The following is a 16,818-nucleotide window of genomic DNA, read 5'->3' as shown; positions in this document are numbered from 1 at the left end:
GATTGCCTGTGCAGCTGTCCAGCCCCACCCCAAACATGGGCAGTTCTAATAGGGCAAAGGGTGTGACAAGGAAGCCTTGGAGAGATGTTAATTCAGCCTCTGCAAGTGGCCACAAATTAAAGCTGCCATCCCTTGGTAGAACTCCCAGGAAGGATGTTCAGAACAAGACTAAGGAAGGAAGAAGAAGGGTTACTAAACTTAGTTTGAGCAGTTGAGTATTAATGAATTTGGAAAAACAATTTCAACATTTATCTGTACAACACAAGGCACAGTCAGAATATCAATAATAGTAAAATAATAATAAGCACTATTGCAAATCCAAAACATTTTGTACTAATAAATGTGAAACTGAACCAGGTATAAACAAGAAATGTTTATTGTCCAAGCTGAGCAAAATGCAAAGAATAGACAATTTGTAACAGTAAGAAGCAAATAAATTAATTCTTATATATCTTTCAGACTGAATAATCTGTGTTATTAAAAACAGTTTTTGTTTGTTTTTTTGAAAAGCAGAGACACGGTTTTTTTCCTGACACTGTCCCTTTAAAGTTTATATTGCAAGCACTAGGCTTCTTTTTTCTGTCTGCATTTCTCTGATTATCTGGTTTATTTTTTTTAATATACATTCCTCTGAGTCAGGTAATCTTTGAAGAGCATGAGGGAAAACAAATGGCAGCTGATGCAATGGTTCAGCAATATAAATTCAACATGTCATTGAAAATATAATGGAAAATAATTAAAATGCATAAATACCTCTTGATGGTCCCAGGGAAATCCAAACTAAATGGAATTTGATATGACAATGCTAAAGTGTCATCTAGGGCCTTGCTTATTTCCTGTAGCTCTCTCAAAGATACACAGCTAAGCAAGGCAGTCAACTCGCAGTCCTGCGACTGAATAAGCCTATCGTGCTCTTCAATATCTCGTCTTAACTGTTGATCTTTTGCTTCTAGCACAGCCAGCCTTGCTCTGAGGTCTTCAATTTCTTTCTGTATGGAGTAGAGACCAAAGTTTATTCATTAACCTTGTTAAGGAAAACAACTCTGCTGCTAATAAAATACAGTATATTATAGGCAGTGCAGATGGCAGTCTATAGTTAAAGGTGACAAGCACTTTCCGTTATAAGACTTTATTTTCAGTTTCTTATAACTTTACCAGACTTTGACCATTTGGTCTGAAATTTTCCATACTGGGTCTCTGCCTCAGGCTGAATTTTTTGGAAATTTTCAGCAAAAACAGTTTCACTGTTTCTCAGCACAACGTTAGGGGAAAATACATTGTTTTTACCCATGTTAATAATTTCTTATAGACATTTTATTGAGATGCTCTAACACCTCCATGCTCTGGAGCAGGCGCTTGAAACTTCGCTGGAGGTCAGCCCTTTGTCAGAGATATGTCTTTTGCCGTCCCTGTGAAAATCTGGCCAAGTTATGGACCTATGAAAAATCTCAGTTTGCACATTATCAGTACAGACTTGTTAGAGTTTGGCAGCTAAATTTTCTGAAGATTCCATCTAGACTAAGCATTCCATCTACATCAGTGCAGGGCTGCAGGAGCTGAGCAAGACTTTCCCTGCAATTGCTCCTCCCATCTGCCAATGTGGTGGCAGGCACAGGAAGAGAAAGAAGGGAGACTCTGTCTCCTGTGCATCAATACTCCACAATTTTTAAGTTTGTAAAAAGCATAAGAAATAAAATTAAAACATTAATAAAACATTACAAAGTTGCAAAGTCAAGCACTCTTGTCCAAACTAAATTCCACCCTTTGTGTATTATCGTAGTCTTTAATGACATGATCAAACACTAATTCTCAATAGGACCCGTGTGTCATTCTGTGCACAGGATGGATGGTGCTCTGAGAAGGAACCAGGGTTGTGCAGTTAATGAGGCTGTTGACTTAGCACCACTGCCTCATTTGTTGCAGAATTCAGAAGGTGGGTAGTGAGCAAGGCAGAGGATTGCATGGAAGAGAAAGAATGATCTCATTGTCTAGACAGCTGAATGCTAGTCTGGAGAACTGAATTCTATCCTTGCCTGTGCCACACAGTTTCTCATTTTCTCGGTGTCTAGCACCTGGGGCTCTGATTTCTAGAAAAGGTGAGTGCTTATAACTGCAAACAAAGTCAATGAAAACTGTGCTATGAAAACATTAAGTGTTATAAAATGATACATTCTCTGCAACAGCAGACCCTAGGCATCTCAAAATGGGCACCGAAAATTAATGTGTATTTTGACATCAATGTCTCTGTGTCTTAATTCTCCATCTGTAAAATGGAAATAATACTGCCTTTCCTCCTAGGGGTGCTATGAAGATAAATTCATTAACGTTTGTGGAGCACCCAGATACTCTAATGATGAGCACCATAGAAAAACCCATGAGGATAATTAATAATTCTGTATTCAGAGCAGGGTTTGAATAGTGTGCTGGGGCTACACATTGAAGATTAATGAGGATAAAATGGAACATTGAATAGCTGCTCATTCACTAAGCACTGTCCAGCCTGTGCACTGAATGAGGTCAGGGTCCTGTCAAAAACATAGATGTGATCACATAATTAAAGATTGTCATAATGCATATATACAAGAGGGCTGAATTAAGGATCCAGAGGTAACCGTGTATTTGGCATTTCCTAATTTCTGAGAGCTTGACTTTGCAACCTTTACATTCTTTTAATGTAGTTTTTTGTATATAATTTAAATGTTAACAATATTCAGTAAGGCAGTAATGCTCACTTTCTGAAAGGTATATTTTAAAGTTTGCCAGAGAGTAAACATTATTCCAACTTTATATTTGTATTACTTAGCATAAGAAGAAACAGTTCTTGCATATTAAAGGACCAAATTAGCTCAAAGAATTCAACTTACTGCAATGTTGCATAGTAGATGCATCAATAATTTTATTTTTTCTTAGAAGTAGCAACAAGAGAACAGAGTAGCTGATGTTTCATCCCACAGGCATTTGTCAAGGAGATAACAAAGGTCAGCAGGCCAAAAACATCAGTTTTGTTTTTGTGAGTCTCAAATCAGGTTTTTAGTGTGCACAAAGAACATTTCCTTCTCTGTACTACTGGTTTGGGAATACTGCCAGAATTTTAGATAGCCTCACTTAATACAAAGCCCTCCACATTCTTTGAAAATGTACTAATTGTAATGAGTGCAGTAAGAGACTTATGGGGGAATGTACAGGAAGATGAACAGAACTGGTTTTATAATACAGTTTTCATATTCAAATATCGTACACTACAATTAATTAGATACTAGTATTGCAGAGCCTGCATAAGCAAAAGAGAAAGCTACTATACACTTAAAAATAGTTCACATGCATTCTTGGGGGACTGAAACCTATTTTATTCAGAATAGACATTTTGGCTAGTAAACTGCAGTTATCTCCTGATCTTTTCCAAAAGTGTCATGGGATCTTTAATGTCCTCTTCGGCAGCCACGTGAGATGACAGAAAGGACCTCAATTTAGCACTGTTATCTAAGAAATTCTCTGTTTCTTTAATGTATATGCTTCCCACCTCACCTCTTCCTACCACTGAACACACGAAAAAAATTATAAACAAGGAGCCTTGCAGTAAAGATCAGAAGAGTATGGCTGCAAGCCTCTAGTTAGCCCTCCAGGATAATTCATTCTTCAGTGTAATCACTAAAGTTGATCAGGAATATTAGAGAAAAGAGGGTTTCCTTCTTAGACAATAAGGAATAGAGCCTTTTGGGTGGTGGAGATATGAAGAAAAATCTAAACTATAGTTGAAGAGTTTGCAATTAATTTTACACAAACATTACAGCAGCAGCCATTTAAACAGTTAACATTTGTAACCATTACCACACAGGTTTCAGAGTAACAGCCGTGTTAGTCTGTATTCGCAAAAAGAAAAGGAGTACTTGTGGCACCTTAGAGACTAACCAATTTATTTGAGCATAAGCTTTCGTGAGCTACAGCTCACTTCATCGGATGCATACTGTGGAAAGTACATAAGATCTTTTTATACACACAAACCATGAAAAAATGGGTGTTTACCACTACAAAAGGTTTTCTCTCCCCCCACCCCACTCTCCTGCTGGTAATAGCTTATCTAAAGTGATCACTCTCCTTACAATGTGTATGATAATCAAGGTGGGCCATTTCCAGCACAAATCCAGGGTTTAAGAAGAACGTCTGGGGGGGGGGGGGGTAGGAAAAAACAAGGGGAAATAGGTTACCTTGCATAATGACTTAGCCACTCCCAGTCTCTATTCAAGCCTAAGTTAATTGTATCCAATTTGCAAATGAATTCCAATTCAACAGTCTCTTGCTGGAGTCTGGATTTGAAGTTTTTCTGTTGTAATATCGCAACTTTCATGTCTGTAATCACGTGAGCAGAGAGAATGAAGTGTTCTCCGACTGGTTTATGAATGTTATAATTCTTGACATCTGATTTGTGTCCATTTATTCTTTTATGTAGAGACTGTCCAATTTGACCAATGTACATGGCAGAGGGGCATTGCTGGCACATGATGGCATATATCACATTGGTGGATGTGCAGGTGAACGAGCCTCTGATAGTGTGGCTGATGTTATTAGGCCCTGTGATGGTGTCCCCTGAATAGATATGTGGGCACAGTTGGCAACGGGCTTTGTTGCAAGGATAGGTTCCTGGGTTAGTGGTTCTGTTGTGTGGTATGTGGTTGCTGGTGAGTATTTGCTTCAGGTTGGGGGGCTGTCTGTAGGCAAGGACTGGCCTGTCTCCCAAGATTTGTGAGAGTGTTGGGTCATCTTTCAGGATAGGTTGTAGATCCTTAATAATGCGTTGGAGAGGTTTTAGTTGGGGGCTGAAGGTGACGGCTAGTGGCGTTCTGTTATTTTCTTTGTTAGATCTGTCCTATAGTAGGTGACTTCTGGGAACTCTTCTGGCTCTATCAATCTGTTTCTTCACTTCTGCAGGTGGGTACTGTAGTTGTAAGAATGCTTAATAGAGATCTTGTAGGTGTTTGTCTCTGTCTGAGGGGTTGGAGCAAATGCGGTTGTATCGCAGAGCTTGGCTGTAGACAATGGATCGTGTGATGTGGTCAGGGTGAAAGCTGGAAGCATATAGCGGTCAGTAGGTTTCCGGTATAGGGTGGTGTTAATGTGACCATTGCTTATTAGCACTGTAGTGTCCAGGAAGTGGATCTCTTGCGTGGACTGGTCCAGGCTGAGGTTGATGGTGGGATGGAAATTGTTGAAATCATGGTGGAATTCCTCAAGGGCTTCTTTTCCATGGGTCCAGATGATGAAGATGTCATCAATATAGCGCAAGTAGAGTAGGGGCGTTAGGGGACGAGAGCTGAGGAAGCGTTGTTCTAAATCAGCCATAAAAATGTTGGCATACTGTGGGGCCATGCAGGTACCCATAGCAGTGCCGCTGATCTGAAGGTATACATTGTCCCCAAATGTAAAATAGTTATGGGTAAGGACAAAGTCACAAAGTTCAGCCACCAGGTTAGCCGTGACGTTATCGGGGATAGTGTTCTTGACAGCTTGTAGTCCATCTTTGTGTGGAATGTTGGTGTAGAGGGCTTCTATAGCCATAGTGGCCAGGATGCAGTTGATAGATTTCCACTCCATACGACTAAACGCAGTGCCTTGCATAATGACAGGTTTCAGAGTAACAGCCATGTTAGTCTGATGTAGAAGCCCTCTACACCAACATTCCACACAAAGATGGACTACAAGCCATCAAGAACACTATCCCCGATAATGTCACGGCTAACCTGGTGGCTGAACTTTGAAAACCTTTTGTAGTGGTAAACACCCATTTTTTCATGGTTTGTGTGTATAAAAAGATCTTCTGTACTTTCCACAGTATGCATCCGATGAAGTGAGCTGTAGCTCACGAAAGCTTATGCTCAAATAAATTGGTTAGTCTCTAAGGTGCCACAAGTACTCCTTTTCTCATTACCACACAGATGCTTTCTATTCTAAATGGAGAGGGAGACCATGGTAATCTCAAGTATCAGTGCATAATTACTATTGGCAAATGCTGACTTTTTCATGACAATCACGGTGTCCCTACAAAATGTACGGATCATCTTACATGAACAAAAGCTGGAAAATCACATACTGATAATCAAATCTGAAAAGAAGTGAACGGGAGATTGTATTCTTCAAAACTCTCTTTTTGTCTTCAAATAAAAACTGCTAAAGATCAGTGAAGCATAGAGAAGGCAAATCAGACCTGTGAACATAAAGAGCATACTTAAAAGATAATGAGGAAAGCTAAAGAATGCACGTGAGCAACTGAGCCTTCAACTCCTCCTTGTCTGTAATGAGATTCACACTACCCCAGCCAGTCATCACTGAGATAATCAGCTGGACTACAGTCAAGTCTCTAATTGCTGCACAGAAGCAGTATGCTATACTATCAGACTGTTTAGTTCAGCAAGAACGCCTACAAGCTACATTTTCCCCCCACTAATGGTTTTTGCCACAACTTTACTTTTCTTCTTACCTGCAACCATTGCTTTTCTTGAAGAAGCTGGTTTCTTTTTGTAGCTGAAACCTGTATCCTCTTCTGGTAAGCAGGACTCAAAAGCTTTTGCTCGTTTTTTTGCCAGAGCTGTGCTTCTTCACTTCCAACCCTTTAAAAATGACAAACATTTATATTTTATGTGACGATTGGGTATTCAATTCTGGAAGATTAAAAGGAAATGTACCGTGTCACCCTAGGAGTTGTGATGACCCATCATCAAAAGAGTGTTTGAATCTTTAAAACAACATTATTTAAGAAACTAGAGTGTTTTTTCCTTTACATATCTCCTTACTTTATCAAACCCTGGCTCTGTTTTTACAGCATCTCAAAGGAAAGAGGAAGAAGACGACTTGTATAGCTTCAGGCTTCCCCCAGCTATTTCATTTTTCAGCATATTCACTCATCACTGTCTTGGATGAATGGCTGGAGGCAAACTAAGGAATGCAATTTCCTATCACCATTGAGAAAAGGCTTCAGAAATGAAATTTAGAAACTATCTGGAGCAGTTTCTGAGGCTTCTGTCAGCTTTTGGAGACCACACTAGAGATCAGCCAGAGTCTGTGCTATATGACGCCAACTTTGTCCCCTCTCCTATACAGAAAGCTCTTTCAAATTTACAGTCAGTGGGACTCTTCACAGTAAGCACTATGCTCAGTAATAAATGTTTGCATGATTGGGCCCTAAGGTAATCAATACAATACATTAAGTGCCAAATGTGTAATGGGCCTCTCAAAATGAACCTGCAAATAGTGCAGATGTTTTCTTATGTATTCCCTGTATTTGTGCAAGCAAACGAGTAATGGCATTTCTCTGTCCATTTATGCATACAAGTATATGTGCATTTTCCATAAATACTACAGGTGCATTTTTAATATCTCACTGAAAAACTGTGGTCCCAGATAAATACATCTGTCAAGGACAAATTTTCAAACATGACTTTCTAAGATAAGCCTTCAAAATGTACTTAGATATCTGTGGTATATAATACATATACAATGAGTTTGACCGCATGATTATTGTCTGCATGCATAAATGAGTATCTTCCACACAGAAAAGGCAAATTGTATCCATTTTGCAGACACATCTTAGATGCAACAACAGCAAATTCACATGGCTATGTTGCTGCCATGATTGCATGTAGAATGGACTTCCATCTTGCAAATCCTCCTTCAGCAATAGTCAGCATGGGAGATTTTAGGCTTAAAAATCCTTCAGAAATGCATCTTCCAACATCATTCATAGTCAGCCTCATGCTCTACTTCCTTCTGTAAAAGCACACCTACTTCTGCACACTGGAAAAGACCTCACCTTTGCAGTCATCTTGTTCTGAACTGGTGCAAAACTAGAGCTTGTCAGATTCATCTAAGTGTTTCCTTGTTTGTGACAAACCAGTGGATGTTAAGAATATGCTGTAACTTTGACACTGAAAACTGTTTAGTTACTCATAGTAACACAAGAACAGGTTCAGGATATTCAGAGGAAATGTGATTTCCAACTTGATGGTACCACTTTAAGAATAACCCTTGTTACAGTGGCTGTTTGTAGGTCCTTCACCAGTCAGTCAGAAATCTTCACCCTTTTGAGAGCTGTATGAAAGGTCACTTAGCAAAAACAAGAGCACTTCAGAGCTTCTGGGAATCCTGTACAGTTTGGCTGGTGAGGAGGTAATATTTGTAATCAGTGTGAGGCACATACACATTAACGGTCTAGCACTTTAAAATGCTACACATAGATGGTTGCTTTTCGTATTTTGTTTTTGCCGAAGTACGTGTGTATATAATGGTCATGGAACTTTATGTTCTTGCATTCTTGCTGATATTTACATTAGAGCTAGACTTTTCCAGTGATGTGGGATTCTTTTCTAATGTGTTTATTTTTACTTAATGTTTATGAAACAAAAAAAGCATTCAGGTGCACCTAAATGCATCATTCCAACAGGCCCTCTTGACTGCTCATTCAAAACATTTCTTTTTTTTATTACCCATTTCCTCCTCTCTTCATTAACTCTGTTGTTAGTGTCTTTTTTTCTGTTTCTGTTTGATGGTATCATTTGTAATCCAACATTGCTTTTTCATTCTCCTTAGTCCCATTTGTTCTCCACTCCAGCAATCTCTGTGAGAGACTCCCGAAATAAAGTCCACTCTTCCTCCATGGTAGAATATTTTTTGGAAATCGCTACTGGGTAACTATTAGGGGCTTATTCCTTCACCCACTTACTTCCCTGGTCCTTCTCGCATGAACAGAGAGAAACAATACCCGAAGTCCAAAGGTGCAAACAATTCGATGTTTATTGGGGTGAACTTCCAGCAAGCATGATTCTAGTTTCCTTCCTCAGTGTCCCCCTTCCCAGCTCTGACACCACACAGCCTTACACCTGTGTCCCTGTTCCCATTCTTGCCCTTAGCCAAACATGATTCCAATTTCCTCACCCCCATTCCCTGTTTCCATTTCCCCCTTTAGCAAAACATGATTCCAATTTCCTCACCCCCATTCCCTGTTCCCATTTCCCCTCCCCACACCCACCCACCCACTTCCTGATTGACTGCAGACTATATAGTAAAACTTGAGTTCTGCTTCGCTATACCTTAACCAACCATTTTCCTGAAATTTAACTAATCAATCCTTACATATTATAACATGATTATGTCCCACCATCTTAATTAGTTTACACCCAGCAAAATTAATTATACAGCAGATAGGAACAATCACAGACCAGACAGAGATTATACAGACAAACAATAGCAAAGTGTCAGAGTAGCAGCCGTGTTAGTCTGTATTCGCAAAAAGAAAAGGAGTACTAGTGGCACCTTAGAGACTAACCAATTTATTTGAGGATAAGCTTTCGTGAGCTACAGCTCACTTCATCGGATGCATTCAGTGGAAAATACAGTGAGGAGATTTATATACACACAGAACATGAAAAAATGGGTGTTATCATACACACTGTAAGGAGAGTGATCACTTAAGATGAGCTATTACCAGCAGGAGAGCGGGAGGGGGGAAGAAAACCTTTTGTAGTGATAATCAAGGTGGGCCATTTCCAGCAGCATGTATTTTCCACTGAATGCATCTGATGAAGTGAGTTGTAGCTCACAAAAGCTTATGCTCAAATAAATTGGTTAGTCTCTAAGGTGTCACTAGTACTCCTCTTCTAATAGCAAAGTGGGAACTATAATGACAAAACAATACAGAAGTGAGGATTTCACATCCCAGCTTTTGATAAGTGAGTTCTTGCCAGACAGGATGCTATCAAACTAAGTTTCCTTTTACATTTTCTAGGCACTTCCCTTTCTCTGGAGGCGACAGGCACTATCAGGACAGGATTGTATTCCTAACAGCCCAATAGCACTTTCTTTCAATGTGACTAGTTTGGAATGTGAGGATGTGACCGGTTGCTTCCCAGCTTATGGCTGCCTCTGTTGCTTAGCCAAAGGCCTTAGCCTAAGAACTGTCACAGTAAGAGAAGGCCCTTACACCGGCAGACAGTGATTTTGATTCTTTCTTTTATAGCTCTAACTAGCCAAGTGATAGGAATACACCTAAATTCTTAGAGTACAGACCTTTACAGACAGTCCTGAATATCTATATCCTAACAGTAACTATTAGCAATTACTTCATCATGAAGCTTATCACCATTGAAGCATTTTGATGCAATAGATATCTGTCTCTGGAACTTTATTAAATGGAACGTCATTGTTGCTATTAAGAGTCATTGATCAGTTTCTGGAGCAAGATTAGCACTTCTAAATATATGTACCTCCCGAATGAGTTTGGACAAGAATATCTGAACTAGAAGTGATCCAAGGTTACTCTGTCACCCAATGGATAGTTAAATGTATACATATGGCAATTCCTGTGCTGAAACCAGGTAGCTGTTAAAAATAGGCCAAATGTAAGAAGCAAATTCTAATAGACGCACCATTATCAATTTCTCTTCCAGTAAGCTGTGTGGTCCCAGTACCAGTTCAAATCTAATTCTGTCATGGCCAGTTCTTGTGTTCATATCTCTGAAGGTGGCAATATGAAGCTGGGATGACGTATTAGATACAGTGGCATCTAACATGGCATAAAAGCATCTTTTTCAGCATCAGGGCTTGCCTCAAGCAGAGCATGCCACATGTCCTACCTTCAAACTGAAAATAGCAGCTATCAGGTGTGGAGAATAAAGCCTGCCAAGTCAATAATACAGATTTTGTCCTCAGGGACAAAACCAGAGCAACACCAATGTGCCTATCAGATGTATTGCGGGCACGTAACAATCGAAAAGTCTGACCCACTACGAATCAGAGCTGTGCTCTTGGTGTTCAAATTCCACCCTGTCTCCTGTGTGCTTCTTACATCAACTTTCAACCTTTTCAGTTATTCAGCCAGGAGAGTCATTTTTCTGATGGCTCTTAATGATAAATGTTCCATGATCCCATCCTCAGATACTGATGTCATTGCCAAAACAGATTTACCATCTTTATGTCAGATGCTTCTCTCCATCTCTGGTATATGGAAGAAACATCATCACACAGTCTGACTCCTCTGTATGTAGCAGAAAAATTAGATTAATCCTGAAGTCTGGTTCCGTGTGAATTGCAGATGAAACTGTTGAAGTTTTATGTCCTTTTCTTCCACACATCAAAGCCAGAAATGTTTCATAGGAATGGCTTGTCAGGCCATTGGCCACCCCTCCCACTTTATCTGGGCTTGGGACCTGCACTAGGAACAAAGAATCTAGTGGCTTGGTGCACCAATGGTGGAATCGTATGGTGCAGTGCTTTGTGGAAGCTCTGAAAGACGAGAAAAGAAATGGATATTTGAAAGTCTGAAGGTCCTAATTGGACATCCATTCTCATGACTTCTGCCAGTTAAAGACAAAAATGGAGAATACTGACAGGATTTTGGTGCCCAATTTACGCATTGGCATGAGCATTTTTGTGAATTAATGAACAGATCCCCACCAAGACGTAAACAACTTAATTCAAAAACGAATCCAGCAAAAAACAAGCTGGTGATGTGAGAGGAAGTGATGCTTTCAGTCAAATAATTACAAAATGATAAAGCACCTTGTTTTGACAATATTCCATCAGATCTGCTAAAGGGTGGTGGCCCGGATTTAGTTCACTGGCTTCAGAGAGTTGACTTAAGAGTTTGGGAAACCGGGTGCATTCCAGAAGATTGGAAAAGGGACTGCCATCATCACAAAAAAAAGGGAAGGTCATCAGTTTGTTCAAATTATAGGGAAACAGTGCTGCTGTTAGTCCCAGGGAAGGTGTTTATGGTTTTACTACTGAACTGATCTATTATGTCAGCCCCAAAAAAAGAGACAACCAGTGTGGTTTCCATCCAGGTCAATTGAAGATCCATGCTATATATGCTCTGCAGAATATTATTGAAAAACGAATAGAGGGACAAAAGAAAGTTAACATTGTGTTTATAGACTTTGCAGCTGCTTTTGACTTAGTGCATTGGTGAGTACTGTGCACACTATTACGTCAGTCTGGGGTGCCTCAAGCCTTGGTGTGCCGAGTGGAGAAACTGTAGCACAGTACGTTTAGCTGTGTGAGGATCTACGGTTATATTATAGATTCGTTTAAGTAGGAAAAGGAGTACACCAGGGATGCGTTCTCTCACCTACATTATTTAATGTTCAAATAGACTATGTGATGATAAAGGTGACTGAAGCCAAGTAGAAGGTATGAAGTTTAAATATTCATCGTTAGGGGATGATGTTGCCTTACTTGGAGAAACTACAGACCAACTACAGCTAGTGCTGGAAGAGCTGTGGAAAACTGCAAAATCTGCGGGACTTAAGATCAATGGTGATAAAACCAAAGCTATAAAATGGAAATGAACAACGTACAGGCACAGCATGTAGATGGCAATGATGTTGAATGGGTGAATAGTTTTCTGGATAGACAATTGACAGCAGGATGTTCTATATCCAAAGAAGTCACACATCAGATCAGTCTTGCATCAGTGGCATTTCAGTGTCTTCAGAGGCTCTGTTTGGGCAGCAGGATGTATGTGTGATAACTAAGATACAAGTGTTCAATGTGTTAGTGATGACAACTCGGCTATATGCAGCAGAAACAAGGCTGTTAAAAACATCTGTGGAGAGGAAACTTAAAGCTAGTACCAGCCAGGATTTTTTTTTTAACCCAAAAACTTACATCAGAAAATGTAAATTTGTCAAAACCTAAAATTTTCACAGAAATATATTAATTCTGATTCAATTTTTGTAGAAAAGTTTTCTCTGATCCAGTGTGGAATTTCGTGTCAAAACCAGATAGACTGATTGACCAAAAGACCAGCTAATCCCAGAATAGCCAATAGTTTGGTGGTTAGGGCACTCACCTGGGATATGGGAGATCTAGGTGGTTTAACCGGGATCTCCCACATCCCTAACCAGCAAGATACAGCTGTTCTGGGTTGCGTGTTTCTCTCTCGTTCTCTTTCTCTCTTTTTTTCTTTTGTTCATGAATAATTCAAAAGACCTTGATTTTATTCCACTGTGGAACAAGTCTCAAAACTTCAACATTTTTCACAAAACAGATTTTTTTCCAGCTAGCCCTATTTAAAATATTACTGTACCTATTTTTTTTTTTTAAAGATTTTTAAACACCTTCTTGCAGAGCCTGGAGAAGAGTATGTTCTATCAGCAAAACAGAGAAACTATATACAAAGTGCTGTCAAATGCAAAAGACCACAAGTGAAAAAAAGGTGTTTAACAATAAAAGCAATAGCCAAGTTGAATCTGAAAAAACAGCAGAGAGTCATGTGCACAGAGACAAGGGTGAAAAGCAAGAACTGGGTCTGACTGTGGTTGGTACTGTTGCTCTCACACCTGCACAAAAGATGCTTCTAGTCTTCAGCAGGGGAACAGAAAAACCCTCATGAACATTTTTTTTATAATACTCAGGACATACAATTTAGAGGACGCCCCATCAGAAAACAAATTTCTTAAAATTAATCAGTTTCCAATCATTCAAGTTGACAGTCTCTCTCGAAATACAAGAATAGTTTATTACAAATAATATGAAAGGCACCTCTTGATACCGCATTTAAGTATCTTTTATCCTGTACTTTGATTCATGGTTCTGTCATCCATACAATTGACAAAATCGCTCTCTTCTACCATATGAGACCACAAGAGGTAATCCTTATGGAGTGTATTTCAAAACAAATCACATTACTTTATACATACAATGAACAAGGGCTAAACCAAATTTAAAAAAAAAAACAATAGAATATCTGTTTAGAGAAGTCCAATGGTCTATATGTATTTTATCTAGCACTCATGTAAGTCAACACAAGTATGCATAGATCAAATATCACACCAAGGTCTTTATCACTGTGAGTTGTCAGAAAACAAGATTTCCCACATTAACGCCATAACTAATAATATCTAAGAAAGAACCTCCTTATTTGTAATTAAGCCACTCAGTAGTGTGACAGAAAAGAGACTCAAACACAAATGAGAAAAAAAAAATTGGGGGGGGGGGAGTTAATTACTTCCCCAGGGTCATCTGGTGCATCTCGGATTCTCTCTGTCTTGCAAGTTGTTAGCTCTAGCGGGAGAGACGGACTATTTTTGTGAACTGCACAGTGCTCAGCATATTGCTAGTCCTTAACTAATAATGAATAAAAGTTGTTCCCAAGCTGGCAGGAGAATCCAGGGCAGAAGTGATTTACACACTTTATAGTTAAATGTTTTTTCATCTCCCCCAAAGGGAACTGGGTTTACTTCCACAGGGAGATGTAGCTCAGGCTACCTTGCTGCTATATGTTTAAGTTGCTGTACTAGGGTTCAAGCCTGTTCTCATTGAAATCAGTGGTAAAAGTCAAATTGACTTCATTCATTCAGGCTCAGGCTCTAATATGACAATTTTCAAAGACCTGGAGAAAAGGAAAAATGACATAAATAGGACTGACATATTATTATTATTATATTCTTAAAAGGTATAGTATCAGTGCTCCAAAGCATTCACTTTTTGTTTAAAAATTAAAAATCTAGCCATAACTTATACCCAGTACTTCAAGAAAAACAGAAATATAGTTCCACGTCATAAGGCTCCAGTGAACTTACCGATCTGCAGCCCAGAACAACGCTGCTTGAACTTGTGCACTGAATCTGTCCAAGAAGCTGATAATTGAAGGATGCCTTGAAGGAAGCTGAAATTTTGAAGAATTCTTCTCTCGCTCCAGTTCTTCTAGTTTCCTTCTAAATGTATCAGCTAAACACAGAAGTATAAAAAGTTGATATTACTTAACAAATAGCAAACAGGGTTACGTTTTTCTTGAAAGAAAAAGTTAGGTGCTCATCAAGAAAAGATCAACAACATGCTGTAGCAAACGCTTCCCTTTTTAATAAAGTAAGTCAGAGTGTTTTGCTCCAAATTACTCAGATTGTAGCTGGATAACATCAGAGACATCTACAATGTCAAACTATTTACTTCTGTTGATATACAAAGCTGAGCCTGCAGGCCTCAACTGGGAATTTTAAATCGGTGAGGCTTGGAAGTTTTAGCCTATGATTTGCAACCATACAGCATTCCTAGAGAAACTATGCTAAACTGGTCAACTTCTATAAAAATTCCTATCCTCTGCTGCTCCAGTTTTAAACAAATTTGTTAGAGTGGTAGCTGCATGTGTATAAGTCAGTCTGAATCGGACCTTGAGATCTTCTTGGTTTTAAAGACCTATGTTAGGACTACATAAAGAGAACCAAAGAATACCCTATGATATTTTAGTTAATAGATTCAGACCTAAATTTAAATAGAAAATGCATATGTAGCAACAAACACTCAAACCCCTAGACATCATATTAGATTTTCAGTGAATTTCTTTCTAGTTTATGAATCCAGCAAATGTGTTATACTGTGAATTTCGAATAAAAATAACAGTGGTACTGAGAGAGCACTTTCATTTTATAACTGCTCTAACTTTATCAGAAAAAAACATTTTAATTAATTATTATTTTGTGTTCTTTCCTATGCAGAAAACAGGTGGACAGCCCAAAGATAAATCATTGATTTTTAGAATGTTTATTTTCTATCCCAAGATGTTTTGGAAAATACACTGGCAGATTCATATGAACAAAAGAATTCAAGCACTTGAACATCCATAATGATTCTTTACCCTGCTCTGAAAGCTTTGAACTACTGTACAAATAGAGAAATCTATAAATTTCCACACTTTCTGCCTACCATTGTTCTTTTTTGAATATTTTGGTAATTTTCTTTCCTCTCCCTCTCTTATTCTGAAAGCAATAATTTGTTTCCATAATCATATCAATCTGGGCATGCTTTTCTACTAACTAGTTTCTATTTCTTTCTAAACTAGATTATCAGTTTACCTTTTTTCATTTTAGTGAAATATATGTGTCCTTATGATAATCTAAGATTTTACTGAGTTAGTTTCTGCTTGTGGTGAGATGAGGGAGCCTAATGTTGCCAAGTATTATTTATTTGTATTATTTGTATTACTGTTGTGCCTTGAGGCCCCAAACAAGATTGAGGCCCCATTGTGCTAGGCACCATGCAGATACATCGTAGGATAGTGGTTTTCAAACTCTTTTTCTGGCAACCCAGTTGAAGAAAACTGCTGATGCCCACAATCCAATGGAGCTGGGGATGAGGGGTTTGGGGTGTGGGAGGGGCTCAGGGCTGAGGCAGAGGGTTGGGGTGCAGGGGTGATGGCTGCAGGGTGGGGCCAGGAATGAGGGGTTCAGTGTGTGGGAGGGGGCTGTGGGCTGGGGCAGGAGTCAGGTCTCTGGGCTGAGGGTGCAGGCTCTGGGATGGGGCCAGAGTTGAGAGGTTTGGGGTGCAGGAGGGGGCTCCAGGTTTGGGGGGGCTCAGGGCTGGGGCCAGGGATTGGGGTGCGGGGTTGGGGCTCAGGGCTTACCTCCAGCAGTTCCCGGTCAGCAGCACAGCCCAGGTGCAGAAGCAGGCTTCCAGCTTGCAGCAGGTCCGACTCTCACTCGCAGGCACCACCTCCACCCCACCCACTGGCCTGTTCCCGGCCAATGGGAGTGCAGAGCCAGTGCTCGGGGCTGGGGGGTGTGTGCAGAGCCCGTGGCCCCCCCTGCCTAGGAACCGGACCTGCTGCTGGCTACTTCCGGGACACAATGCAGTGTCGGAACAGGTAGGGACTAGCCTACCTTAGCAAGGCAGCACCGCCGACAGGACTTTTAATGGCCTAGTCGGCAATGCTAACCAGAGCCACCGCGACCCAGTCCCTTCCATTCTGCGACCCACTTCTGGGTCGCAACCCATGGTTTGAAAACCACTGCCATAGGAGACAGTCCTCTCCCCAAAGAGCTTACTGCACAAGTGTGG

General features: G+C 39.9%; 1 protein-coding gene across 4 annotated transcripts in view; it reads right to left on the bottom strand.

Moving 5' to 3' along the window:
- Window positions 1-16,818, bottom strand: part of DISC1 (DISC1 scaffold protein) — a 357,679-nt gene that overhangs the window by 233,045 nt on the left and 107,816 nt on the right. For all 4 annotated transcript variants that reach the window (XR_012638870.1, XM_074948838.1, XM_074948839.1 and 1 more), the window contains exons 4-6: window positions 14,568-14,715; window positions 6,473-6,602; window positions 754-989 (exon numbers count right to left, since the gene is read on the bottom strand). Coding sequence is in view for 3 of the 4 variants with exons in the window: in XM_074948838.1 (XP_074804939.1) it covers window positions 754-989; window positions 6,473-6,602; window positions 14,568-14,715 (514 nt within the window). In the remaining variant the exon portion in view is untranslated. The remainder of the gene's footprint in view (window positions 1-753; window positions 990-6,472; window positions 6,603-14,567; window positions 14,716-16,818) is intronic.

The sequence above is a fragment of the Natator depressus genome, chromosome 3, assembly GCF_965152275.1.
Source record: "Natator depressus isolate rNatDep1 chromosome 3, rNatDep2.hap1, whole genome shotgun sequence".
In the NCBI taxonomy this organism is placed as follows: domain Eukaryota; kingdom Metazoa; phylum Chordata; order Testudines; family Cheloniidae; genus Natator; species Natator depressus.
This window is presented reverse-complemented; position numbering and strand designations above follow the sequence as displayed.